Source organism: Zosterops lateralis (genome assembly GCF_965231275.1).
Source record: "Zosterops lateralis genome assembly, chromosome: Z".
In the NCBI taxonomy this organism is placed as follows: domain Eukaryota; kingdom Metazoa; phylum Chordata; class Aves; order Passeriformes; family Zosteropidae; genus Zosterops; species Zosterops lateralis.
In genome coordinates this window covers 9,081,870-9,095,155 of record NC_139800.1, presented here as the reverse complement: position 1 = coordinate 9,095,155, position 13,286 = coordinate 9,081,870, and the positions used below count along the sequence as shown (strand labels likewise).

The 13,286-nt window shown below is 35.7% G+C and overlaps 1 protein-coding gene across 6 annotated transcripts in view; it reads left to right on the top strand.

Moving 5' to 3' along the window:
• Nucleotides 1–13,286, top strand: part of ERBIN (erbb2 interacting protein) — a 114,235-nt gene that overhangs the window by 98,180 nt on the left and 2,769 nt on the right. For all 6 annotated transcript variants that reach the window (XM_083883071.1, XM_083883073.1, XM_083883075.1 and 3 more), the window contains 5 exons: nt 6,257–6,400; nt 7,214–7,345; nt 8,730–8,939; nt 10,020–10,112; nt 10,708–10,782. In XM_083883071.1, coding sequence (XP_083739197.1) covers nt 6,257–6,400; nt 7,214–7,345; nt 8,730–8,939; nt 10,020–10,112; nt 10,708–10,782 — 654 coding nt within the window. The remainder of the gene's footprint in view (nt 1–6,256; nt 6,401–7,213; nt 7,346–8,729; nt 8,940–10,019; nt 10,113–10,707; nt 10,783–13,286) is intronic.

Genomic DNA, 13,286 nt, shown 5'->3' with positions numbered 1-13,286 from the left:
CTGTGCTGTCATGTGGGGGACCCCTTGTCCCACAGGAGAGTCACTAAACTCACCCTCTTCCAGCTCTAATAAAACGTGCACTCCCTCATTTTCCATTTTCCTGGATGGATATATCAAACCTTCCATGAAATGACAAGAGAAGCAGAAATACCAGCAATCCCTGAGTACTGAGGGAAGCAGAACTTCCTTAGTGCTGCTAATGCAGTTTGTTTGCAGCTTGTTCATTGTTAGGAGCAGTGTTTAATGCAGCAGTGTAGTCACCTTCACTTAAATGGCATTGACTGCCATTCCCTTTATATCTGACAATACTTTTCATTATGCTTTATATGTAAGCTTTAATTTTTTCCTACTAGACTGATGAGGAATAGCTGCTATAGGAATTTTAACTGTGCATTTAATTTAACAGATCTTTTAAGTCTGTTTTTTATGTTTCTTTTGTTCTGGCCTTGAAGTGTTTTAAAGTAGCCTTAACTTACTTGAGTGAGACATATATGGGTTTAAAAGTGAATCTGTATATTGAATTGTCTACTTTATAGTCTTTATAGTATAAGCGACTTAAAAAGAAAAATCTAAATTGTGAAAAATTTAGATACGATCCTGTATGGCAGCTGGCAGATATGATAATGTGGAAATTCTGGGAATTAACAGAATATTTCTTAGTTATTTTAAAATAATTGCTTCAGTATTTCCGTTTGTAATTAAAAATTAGCAAAGTGGTGAGGGTGCTTTATCTATAAAGCAAAATTCTGAAATGTTTTGAAATCTGAAAAAAAATTCAGTAATTAACAGAACTCATTTAAGAAATAAGTTCAATTACAGAGCTTGTTTAAGAAACATTTATTTATTGGAAACGACTGACAAAGCTTTCATGGATTTAAAATGACAGTTCTTTTTTTTAAAGCATAAGTTACAACACTGAAACAAATACATATACAAAATTAAGCATTATAATGAATATTTAATACCTGTGTTCTTGATCAATATAGGTTGATAGTATTACTTTTGCTCTACTCTACTGTTAAAGAATTTAATCATGTTTATAATTTCTATCCTTATAGATAGAAATGCTTATTAGGAAGGAAGGTGTAGTGGGCTTTTGGGGATTGGTTTTGTTGGTTGTTATTTGGTTGTTTTTTTTCTTTTCCTAAGCTCCTGAAAGACATGTTAGTTGTGTTTTTATAACATTAAGTAACTGAAGAGAGAGGGAAGAGTGAACCCACTTAAATTTGTCCAACAGTGTCTGCTTGTTGGACAAATTGGAGAAACTGGTTCCATATTTATTAGCCCTTTTTACCTGATAATAGGTAGGAAAAACTTTCAGGAGTTTAATTTGCATAAGCAAAGATACAGACTAGTTTTAAATCTAGCAAAAATGATTAACAATAGGTTCCAGCCAAATAGCCAACATCTGTAATATCTTTAATAAGCTGTAAGGGTCTTGGTATTCAGGAGAAACTCCTATTCATTCACTTGGGAGTTGGACTTGAGATCCTTGTGGGTCCCCTCAAACTCAGAGCATTGTGTGATTCTGTGAAATGTAGAGAGTAACTAAAGTTATTCGTCTGGGTGAAGAAGATGAAAACAGTTCATGACACTATTTGTAAATAGAAATTCTGCTTATATTAGAAGAATTTGCTTACCCGATGAAAAGCATACTTTATTGGGGGATACAGGAGCTTATTTAAATGTCAAACTGCTCTCTAGTGGTTGCATACATAAGGTGTTGGAAAGCATGCAGTCAGTTCGGCCCCACCCCCAACCTCAGAAATTCAGTGCACAGCAAGTTTTAAAAACCTTAATATTTTTCAGCATATTTTCCTTTTTGAGTGTGACATACCTGTTTTATTACCTAGTATGTTACAATAGACTCTTACAGTAATCCTGTTGGGTTTTATTTAGGAATTGAAACTAAAATACCACCTGAAAACACTAGTGTCACACATTTCAATGTGTGATAGAGGAATTTCTCATCCATAAATTGCAGTAAGAAAGATCTGCAACAGTTACCTGCAAATATCTGTTACATGACCTTACTGAGCATACAAAATTATTTACTGACCCTGGCTGTCCTTCCCTTGCATACATGTATTTTCCTTTTTTTGTTGCAGATCACGTGGGAGTTCATTAGATGTGTGTTTGCTTTCAATTCTAATTTCATCTGAAATTAAGTCCTGTGTTTTTTGTGTACTTTATCTACTATTTATCTAATATGCAGAGCTTTCAGAGGAGGGATCATAGTTCCTACTTTTGTTTTTTTAAAGTTGTCAGTCTACAGTGCCTTATTAAAACAAAAATGTCCAATTGTTTCAGTACTCATACAGAATTGCAGTTTTAATCAAAGTTTGAAACTTTTCATTCAACATATTTTTTTTATGCCACATACTTAACCTGCAAAAATATTTTAATTTATATGGCCTCAGATTTTTTCCCTAGTTAAACTTGCTTTAGTGTGTCAAGGATGGTGACTTCAGTGCTTCTGTGCGTACATAAAATAAAACAAAGTGCTTAAGTGTTTATAAGATCATAACCTGAAGAATATTTTTACATAGTAACATAGCCTAATAAATTACAGGACTATTATCTATTTAGTAGTTGTTATTTTTATTTTTTTATTTTAGTTATAGTCATTACTTTTTTCCCTTTTTGAATGGACTTCTGAGCCATCAATGTGTTATAATGATATTTTGTGGAGTTCAGAAGTCAAACCACCACACTTTAAAAGGAATAAAATTCTTGTGTATTTGGTATGTAAACAGCAAAAGTTCTCAATCTGCATTTTCTGACAGTAGAATTTAAATTATGTGTATTTTTTTCCTGATCTAACTCTTCAATAAAAAGAGTCTGTAATGTTACTATGTGGATAGTGGGAATGAAAACTGAAGGGATTTGTAGACACTTAATATTGTCTCAAAGGATGACTTATGTCCACCTTTACCCTGCAGGTGATTCTAGGTAATGTTAAATAAATCAAAAAATAAAAAACCCTAATATTTAGGCTCAGCAATTAAGTTACCAGTAGGGCTGTTTCAAGATAAGTAGAATGTTGAGTCTTGTTCCCTGCAGATATTGAAATTATTAGTTCCCCTTCTATGCCCAATTTTCATGAGCTGTCATGACAGACTCCAACCAGTCTTGAAATTACAATATTATTCCATATAAATTCTCCTAAATAAATTTCACTACTTATTTTCGTGTACCTAAGTAAATGCATTAAGGCATTTCAATTCCCAAATAACACCCGTTTGGAGTCTGAAATGTTTATTCTTTTGTAAGCTGCAAAAGGGAGAATAAGTTCTGGATTTTATTATTAAAAAAAAAAAGAAGTAAACCCCAGAATTATGTTACTAGCTGCCTGCATCTAAACTGATTCCATTAGAGGCTGATTTGAGTACAAATTTTTATGATTATGATGAACATACTGATTATTACTTTGTACACAGATATTTTTTCTTGATGTATTGTAGTTTCTATTGATGGCTGAATAACTGATTTATAGTAAAGATGCATAAAATATAAAGTAAATATACTAAATTATATATATAAAATATATAGTAAAAATATGCTGAAATATGACATTCCTTACTGTGTATCAGTTCAGAGTAACTGAAATAATTCTTCTCAAGCCTTAAATATTTGAATTACTATTTTGCAGGCCACTATACCTTAAGACACAGTAGCAAACCAGTTGACTAATGGAGTTGGTACTTAGAATAAACAGTCATATTTAGTGTGAAATTTAGATCATGTATTTATTTCATATTCAATTTCTAATAATTTGGAGTGAAAATCAGGGGGGTTAACGGCATCATATTCAGATTTCAAGAGAGTGTTCTCTGGGGCAGCAGTCTTCAGGAATTTTTCTAGGAAATATACAACCTTCATCATTCTCATATTGAGAAACAAAACTAACAGGAATGCTGTTCACACTCCAAATGCATCAGTTTCTCTCTTCCCAGCTAAAATAGGTAGAGGACAAATACTCTTTTTGTCCATAGGAATGTCTTCTTGTGTTAAACTAAAACATTCTTACAAGACCATGTAATTTTAATTAGTATTTATTTTGTAGTGTCAGTACAGCTTCTGGTTTTCTTCCAATTTAGTGTTGAAGTGCTTTGCTCATGTAGAAAAGGAGAGTAACGGTGTTTGCAGTGTTTTTAACTCTCTCCTACATCAACTGCACAATCATTTCTTGTACTTTTGGAAAAAGTCTCTTACAAGAAGGAAGATTTTATAAACCCTTGAGAGTTCTGATCATAATCTTCTCAGATTATGTAGTCATACCTTGAAACTCACTTAACTGAAATCTCAGTTCCTGATGTACATGTTCATACCTCTGTAAATTTTAGGAACGTTTTCTCTCTCTGTTGCAGATCTATTAGAATTTAAATCCAAATTTCCATTGTCACGTGTCCCTTTGGTCACGTAGATTGTCGCTATTTATTGACCTTCTGTTTGTCTCTGTCTGAGAAGGAATCCAGTGGATCTGGGGGTCTTTACAGTAGGGTGGTCTGCTAGAGACACTTTGAAGAGGCAACTTTTTGGTCCCACCATGCATTCCTTCTATTTCTATTAGTCTTTTTGCCACTTACTGGATGGCAAAAAGGAGGATGGAGAGGTATAGGAGCCTCTGAGGGCTTCCTGTAAAGAGACTTCAGGGAGTTGCCTGTAGTGGTGGGGCAGGAAAACCACCTGGCTAATTACAGACACTGTTCTGAGAAGAGTAGTAAGAATATGGTTTGAGGCACTAAGAAGCTAAGGAAAATTAGCTTTGGCATTTTTGCCTGGGTGTTTGGCCTGAAATTTAGAGGAGCAGTAAGCTCAGATTGAATGTCTAATGAATGTAGGGTTAAATGCTAAGAACAGTCTTCCTCTCCCAAGAAAAAAAAAAACATCTGCAGACTTGTCTGGAAGCTTGAAAAATCCATTGGCTAGAGAGCAGTGAAGGTGTAAAAGAGAAACGTGAAGAATGCTTCCTGTGTCACTGAGACAGAGGTTATCCAGGAACTTTGGCCAAGATAAAAGCAGTACTGTCAGTAAATACTGTTTTTCAAGGGAGTTTCCAGTGACTGTGCTACCAGAGCATCTGGGGAATATGAGTATGCAGAGGCATATGGCTTTGATTATTAAACTAGTTTTAGTTTCACAAGATGAAGCTGGGATGAAACACCAGATGTTTGCCTAAGGACTAGTGACTATTTTCAGAATCAGATTAGTATACATAGTTAACAGGCAAATGCCAAAATGTATTTATTCATATAAGTATTGTTACAGTATCTTAGTCAAATTATACCTATTTTGAACATTCCTTTCTTTAACTCAGAAAAATTAAAAACTTTACAGAAAACAACTTTGTATTTGCTGGGTTTTGACGTTTTGTGGTGTATCTTTTTCCTACAATAGTGGTTTTTCATGGGGTTGTCACATTTTCAAGGTAGCTTTGTTTTATTAATCAGGTGGCCCGTGAAAGGTTTTCTGTTTCTTCCTTTGTGGTGTCCTTTTACTTTGTTTTGTTCTTAAAGCTACAAAAGACCATGGTGGCAAGATGGCAATGTCTCTTGTTTTCATTTTATTGTCCTTGCCAATATTGCAAGGGTCAGGTTTGCAAGATAACGAAGCTCAAACCCAAACCACTGTCATGTCTGTCCTTGAGGTCACATTATCTGTGTGATTGCACAGGGGTAGACTCAGTTTTGTTCAAGCCTCTTCCTTTAAATGAAGCTTGTTCACATTCTTGAGTGAAGTATTACTGGGATGCACTGTGGATATTATCAGCGTGGTTATAGCAAGAAAATTCAGTCAGTCAAATCTCTGTGTAAATTTCTGTCTGTACTTTACTAGTAGTGGAGTGGGGGGATGAGACAAAATAGTAAGGGGTAATTAGATAGATTTCCTCAGGTATTTTACTTGACCACCTCTTCTACTTCTCTTCCTGTAACATATTTGATATGTTGGAAATACAATGAAAACCTGAAAATTTTGATAAGCACTTGTGTTGTTTTTTTCAGACACTTGAATATTTCAATTACTTTATTTACATGTAATTCTGCATGCGAACTGCTGATTGCATGCTGATTTACAGTAAATAAAGGTATAAATGGGGTCACTGAGTTGTGTTTATACATCACAGTGGAACTGTTCTTGCATGGTTTTTATCTTGCATGACAATGGAATATGTTTGTATTACATGTATAACATGTCTCGTGGTTTATGCATGCTGCACTAATCTCTGTGTTAAATCTGTCCCCTCTTTATTCAGAGCATGCTGTCTCGGTCCTTTAATTCCAATTATGCTGCAGTTAGCAGCTTTCACTATGGCAGCTCTAGGGATCTGCATGGCAGCCAGGGTAGTGTTGCCTTGAGTGTTGCAGACGGAAGAGGTTCTGGTGTGCACATTGCTCGAGTGAGTACCTACAGGAGGCTATTGCAATATGTACAGGGGGAAAGATTAAACTGTACGGGGTCCTTAAAATTATAGATTTATCCTTTTACATATGCACAATGCTTTAATTAAAAAAGAGTATAATTTATATGCTGTAAATTTTTTTTAGGGGTTAAATGTTTTGCCTTCACTTCATGTACTGTAAACTTACTGCAGGGCTTTTCAGTTTAATGTGAAGTTGAGTCCTCTAGCTGGCTTTGTAAGTGGTTGAACATATGTAAAACTAACTGGTTTCATTGTGCCTTTGTGATCAAAAGATTACCATTCTGAATTTAACTTAGGCTGATCAGGTTTGAACAAAATCTTACTATTCTTCTTCCTCCCCCAAAACAAATTCCGATGATATAAACTGTACTGTAAGATTTGTTCCAGCAAATTCATAATCAGAAAATATGAGGAAATGAGTTTTAAATGAGCAACCTGAGTGATCCATAGTGAGCAGGATAAAGTCAACAGAAGACTTCCTTGAATCCTTGAATAGTTAACCCCTAGGATTTGTTAATTAATTTACTGCTGATCAAAGACACCTCTACAGTTGCAAGATTTGAAAATGTCCATCAATATTTTATGGCTTGTATGGTGTCTTGGTTAGTGAGATTTTATGCATAAATAATGTCCCAGTTTTTCAAAAAAAGATAAAGAATGATAAAGCCCTTAAAATGCTTTATCCTGAGCTTCTTTTGAGAATTTTTTTAGTTTTAATTCTATAAAGAAATTTTTTTTAGTTTTAATTTTATAAAGACAATTGTCTTTACTGCCTCATTCTGTTCAAAGCATCCCCAGGCTTCTGCTCCAGGAGACCAATGCCAGGATGAAGTATTCATTTCGGGACAGCAGAATTACTCATCTGCCACGCTCAGTCTCAAAGACGTTCCTCCAGACAGCATCAAAAAACCAGCTGTGCAGGTAGTTATCTGCATGACCACATGGATGGAACATTATTTGCTATTATTCATAAGGCTGTATTTTTTATTAGCAGTAGAAACATATGTTGGGATAGCAGTTGGAACTAGGGCTTTTTTAAAATGTAATACACAGGCTTCAAAGCTGGCATAAATGAAACAGCATCCTCTTTTTGGAAGACAAAACAGTTATGATATATATAATATATGATAGTCAAGATAGTTCTTGTTTTTCTTCAGTAGGTGCTTTGAAAGAATAAATTTGCAGCCAAACAAGTACTTGCAAGTGAAAATTGGAACATGGCAGATGATTTCAGAAAAGTAATATGATGCTGATTAAACAAACAAGCTTGAAATCTGTTGTGATGGAATCATGATGATAAACCAGAATTAGTAGGAGACACTCTTTATTAATCTCTAAGCACCATCTCTGGAGATGGGCCTTACTACCATGAAACAAAATGGATTCTTGTAAATTATTATGACACAGAAGTTGATTTTATTCTTACATCTTCTGTAATTTCAGTTGCATCTCTACAGACAGTGGGTATTGAGAACTTGCATAGCTGTGGATACATTTTACCTATGTAAACTCTACCTCTGGCAACAAAGTTTTCCTGTCATACTTCAAGTTTTCAGAAAAGGCAATGGAAAATTGTGTAAACTACATACATATGATCTGTAAATAATCTGAAAATGTATTAAATACACACATAATCATTTCTCAGAATCAGTCTGACTCAACAGAGCAGATTCTGATATGTGTCCATTCACATAACATGATTACAGGTTAAAATTTGCACACTTCAGTTACTTGTAATACTGAGAGAGTATTTTGATATCCTTGTGTCCCGTAACTAATGTGATAGTGGTGGCAGGCCAATCTGAAACTCAAAGGTATGGCATTTTTGGAATTGTACAGATGAATCAGTGACTAATTAGGGTGGTTAAGAGCATGAGATGTATTGGCAAGGGAAGCAAAAGGCTGCTCATCTCAACACAGTTTCACTAAGGAAACATTGCCACCTCCAGCATCATTCCTGGTGACATGGCTGGAATGCAGTGTAGGTCTTGACAGTTGTGTACCTCTCTGCTGCTTGTAAGCAAAGGCTGTATGATTTCTGCTAATAAATCAGCACTCAAACTAGGTTTTTGTTTTTCAAATTGTTCAGTAGGTCAGAGGTGATAAACTATAAACAAAGTGGATATAATTGTATATGACCCAGAAGAGTACTTCTAGTAATGTTGCTGAAAATTAAGAACAGTCACATATGAGAAGTATTGAATTAATAAAGCAAAAATTGAGGATTACTGCTCATAAAATAAAGCAAAAATTGAGGATTACTGCTCATAAAATGTATGACCCTGAGTATTCATGTTGTTTTCAGATGCCTTTAACAAATGGACAAATGTGCCAGCCTCAGAGACTTCCAGCAAATTACAGCCAAGTCCATCATCTCCCTCCTCAATCATCAGTCGCAAGGCATCCATCTAGAGAGCAATTAATTGATTATCTCATGTTGAAAGTTGCCCACCAACCTCCCTATACCCAGTCCCAGTGCCCTCCCAGACAAGGCCACGAGTTGGCAAAGCAAGAGGTAAGAGTAAAATCTATCTGACAGATACTACATCTGTCAGTCAGAGACAAAAAATTGCTACATTGTTTCCATTTATTATCATTTCTCCATAGATAGTGACAGAAACAATATAGGGATTTATTTCCAGCAAAAGATGTTATCTCAGAGCAATTCTCCTCCTCAAATCACACATTCCTTCTGGTTTTGAGAGAAATGTGGTAGAATTTTAACTGGATGTACCAGAAACTTTAACTTGCATCTTTTTACTGAGCTAAAAAGTAGTTTCTCAACTAAATTTATTTTTTTAACTCAGCGTCATTATTTAACTAGTAACTGAACAAAATGCAAAGTCACAGTACAACTTAGAGTACTTTGCATCTTTGCATCTGCAGGTTTTTTAACCTGCAAGTGCAGGAATGTGTATCTGTAAGCAAAAATCCATAACAATGTTTGGGCAATCTGGTGCATGCAGGATAATTATCAGTTTTATTTAAGATAGTCATATGTGTATGTAACAAATTCTTATAACCTTTAATGACTCTTTCATTAACTGATTGATCGAGTTTTTTTGACAAAATCCTGGTAACTATATTTCCACTCTCTGCTAGACTGAGAATGTCCACTTACTGTTTAAAATGAGTTTTTTATTCAACTCTTCTAGCAACAGAAAGAGGACAGAGTCTTGGCTATGTAGAACTTGCAGTGAAAGTAGGAATGAGGTTTGATTTTCAAAATTTTTCTAGAGGTAGCAAAGAAATAGGAACAGATTCTTTCACATCAGCATGTATATTTGCTGGGGGCATTAAAGTAACCTACATAATATCAAAATATCTCTGAATTTAAGCCCATGTGATTTATGATTATAATAATAGTGGTATTGGAGTAAAACGTAGGTACAATGAATGATACATGATGTTTTTGTATTGCAGTCTTGTTCTGCATTAATGTTATGATATATAATACTCTCTTGACCTGCTTTTTAAATTTTTTCTTTCATTTTAAAGCTTTTATTCACCTGAGTTCCTTAGTAGTAGTTTCATTACAGTAGCTTTGAATGTATATTTTCAGCCATTTCATCTAACTTTGATTGTAATTAATTAGATTCGAGTGAGAGTTGACAAGGATCCAGAACTTGGATTTAGTATATCAGGAGGAGTTGGAGGTAGAGGAAATCCATTCAGACCAGAAGATGATGTAAGTATTCTGTACTAATGCTTCTTGAAAGCCTTCTGATCTATAATGTTTCTCATGTTCAGTGACAGGAGAAAAGAAAATATATCTATTTCCCAAGCCACTACACTCCAGGACTGGAAGGGACAAAATTGGACAAATGATGTGGAAAATCAAGGTTGTAGGTGGTCACAGTGGTTGGATGACAGTATAGATGATTATTCCAGATGAGGTGGTTTTGCACAGTTCTAGTTATCAGTCAGCAGATTTGAGATAGTGAATTGTGGAGTGTAGAATTAGGAATCCTCTTCTAAGAGAGACAGTGATTTAACCTACAGCTCCATTTCTGGTGGTTGATAATTCATCTTGACATATACGTCTGCCAAACTAAACCAAGGTGGATCACAATTTGCCCCTCAGTAATGTTTTAAAGATAATTCTGGATTTTTAACATCAGAAAAGGAAGGCACTCTCAAAAGCCAGAGACCTGTAGAATAGTACTGCATTCCCTTCTACTTAGGATGGAAAATTGAAAAAAATATTTTGAATTACATCTGTTTGATGCTATCCTGTGATTCATAAATAAATTGTCAAAAATATTCCACCTCTTTTTTTCAAGGGCATATTTGTAACCAGAGTCCAGCCAGACGGACCAGCATCTAAGCTGTTACAGCCAGGGGATAAAATAATTCAGGTATTGTAATGACTTAATTAACTAGCCTGTGTAATATACCACTTTGTTTTCAGTTTGCACCTAAGAGCAGAATGTCTAATTTTTAGATAGATTACCTATATTTTCTTGATTTATTCTTATATTCTGGGATGAAGCTTTTAATTTTCTGCAACTAACATGCCAATAAATGACTCAGATCGAAGCACAGTGGATCATATTCCAAATTCAGAACATTTTTCACCTCTAAAGACAAAAAACAGTGACAAAAGATGTCACTTGATATGGAACATGATCATTTCATTAGGCTGTACTGTCATTCAGTTCCAGCATTTGTGGTCACTGACACGCAGCGTAGTGAACAACGCGCTGTCTGAGCTCCAGCAGCTGCCCCTGACAGCCGCACTCTCCTGTCACACCCCTGTCCCTGCTGCAGCTCCTGACAGCCTTTGCTGCCTCTCCCCACCCGGCCAGGCAGGCAGGAGCCCTGCCCAGAGCTGCCCCTGTGCTGGCTGGTGTCTGCCTGGTCACAGCATGCACCTCCTGGCTGCCCATCTGCTGCTGCCCAGCCCACTCAGGCATTTCAGGAGCCATGGCTTCTGGACTGCAAGCTGTGTTGTTCCTTTCTCTAGGAAGTCTGTACCTATCAGACCTTTTCTGTATCAGATTTGTTTGAAGTTGTCTAATGAGCTCATAAGCTATTGGGGGAGGGATCAGGGAAATGAACAGTATGTTCATAATGCCTTATTTTCTTAACCAAAACGGGCCAGTGGGACATTTGAACGTTGTTCTAGCTTAAATTGCAGAGCTTATTGAAAATAATTATGCACCATATCGTGAAAATGTCGATGAAGTTGACTCTGCTGCTCTTTCAGTTTTCTAAAAACAGAACAAACAGAGCAAAACCAAAATCCCCCACCCCCACTAGTATTTCAATTAAACCACAACATCCTGTGAACTGTAGTCTAAAAAAAAGGCCAAATTAAAAACTCAGCCTAATTCTTTAAATGAAAGATAAAGCCAAAAGGCACACAGGAAAACTGATCTGAGACTAATTTGTTCCAGCTAAAAGACGGCTTGTTCTTGAGCATCATAAATAATCTGTGTTTGTTTCCTTTCACTGGGGTGAGGTCCTAGTTCTCTTACTGATTCAGGTATGGTGGTGACCCAAGGTTACCAAGACATACAGGAACAGGAAGCATGTTAAACCTTTGAAAAAACTGTTAGCATATTTGTTATATATTAAAGTGGAACATACCTGAAAGGTAACTTCTGTTTTAATGGTTCATTCCTGTCTTTATAAATGCCATGCAGACAAATCAAATTTCTTAAGGAAGTTCTTTTTTTATGTTGGGACTGCTTGGGTTTTGATTATTGTTTAATAAGGAATTCAGTTTGAAAAAGAGCTCAAGGACACGTTGCATTTCCATGCTTAGACAATCAGAAGCCACTTTATTTCTCATAAAAAAAGAATATTTTTTAATGTAACAGCACATTCTTTTTAGCTGTGTAATCCCAGTGATGATGAGTCCCACTCTGTCGTGCTGCCACTCAGACTTCTGTGGATTTTTTAATGAATATCATCTCTTCTAAAATGCCTTTGCTATGCTTGATTTGCTGTAAAACATTCAATAGGCATGCATATTATAAAGCATGTCTAATACATATGTCTAATAAAAATATTCTGCATGACTAGTGACTAGATAATTGAAAGTAAGACCTAAGACTAGGCTATGACATTCTGTACAAATTATGATTTGGAAGGGTTGTTGCCACTTTTGCTCTCTGAACAGTCTACATAAAATCTTCCTCTGCAACTCTAGAAAGATTTGAAAACCCCTGGTTTTTTAACCAAGGATCCAGCTGATAACGACAGTGTGAGTGTTCATTGATGAGATAAGAACTAACTTTCAAAATACCACAGCTAAGGCACAGAGAGCACATCCAGTTCTCTGTCACCACATAAGGGCTCAGGGAAAAAGGTGGGATGCACAGCTGGAAGCTGTAACAGCTTAAATGGACAAATTTCTCCTTCTGCAATGTTTTGCTGAGCAGGTTGAGCATGATCTTGCACTAGTACACTCTGAGTTGAGCCATAGCCATGTTTTCCCTGTCTTCTGTTGGCCACTTGGGCCTGTCTGTATTTGCCAAGACAAACTTGTCCAAGAATAACAATATCATTTAGAATCACATGCAAATACAAGTTTGGGATTATCTCAGAATCTTAACACAAGAAAATGGCTCACAGTGCCATTAATGTTTTTGTGAGAAGACTCAGTAGTTTTAATTTATCACAGATGCCATTTCTAATATAAAATAGGATGTGTCATTTGTAGTGCATGTGGGTTTTTTTGGTGTGGCTGTATTACAGCTGATGAATCAGATGTCTGATGTTAGACATCATAGCTTTAAGTTCAGTTTTCTTTTGGTTATTTCTTCCAATATTCTTCCAAGGCTGATATATTAGTTTATTTTTTTGTAGGATGCAGGTACAAATTCAAGTAATCAGCAGTGTTTTATTCTCTGCA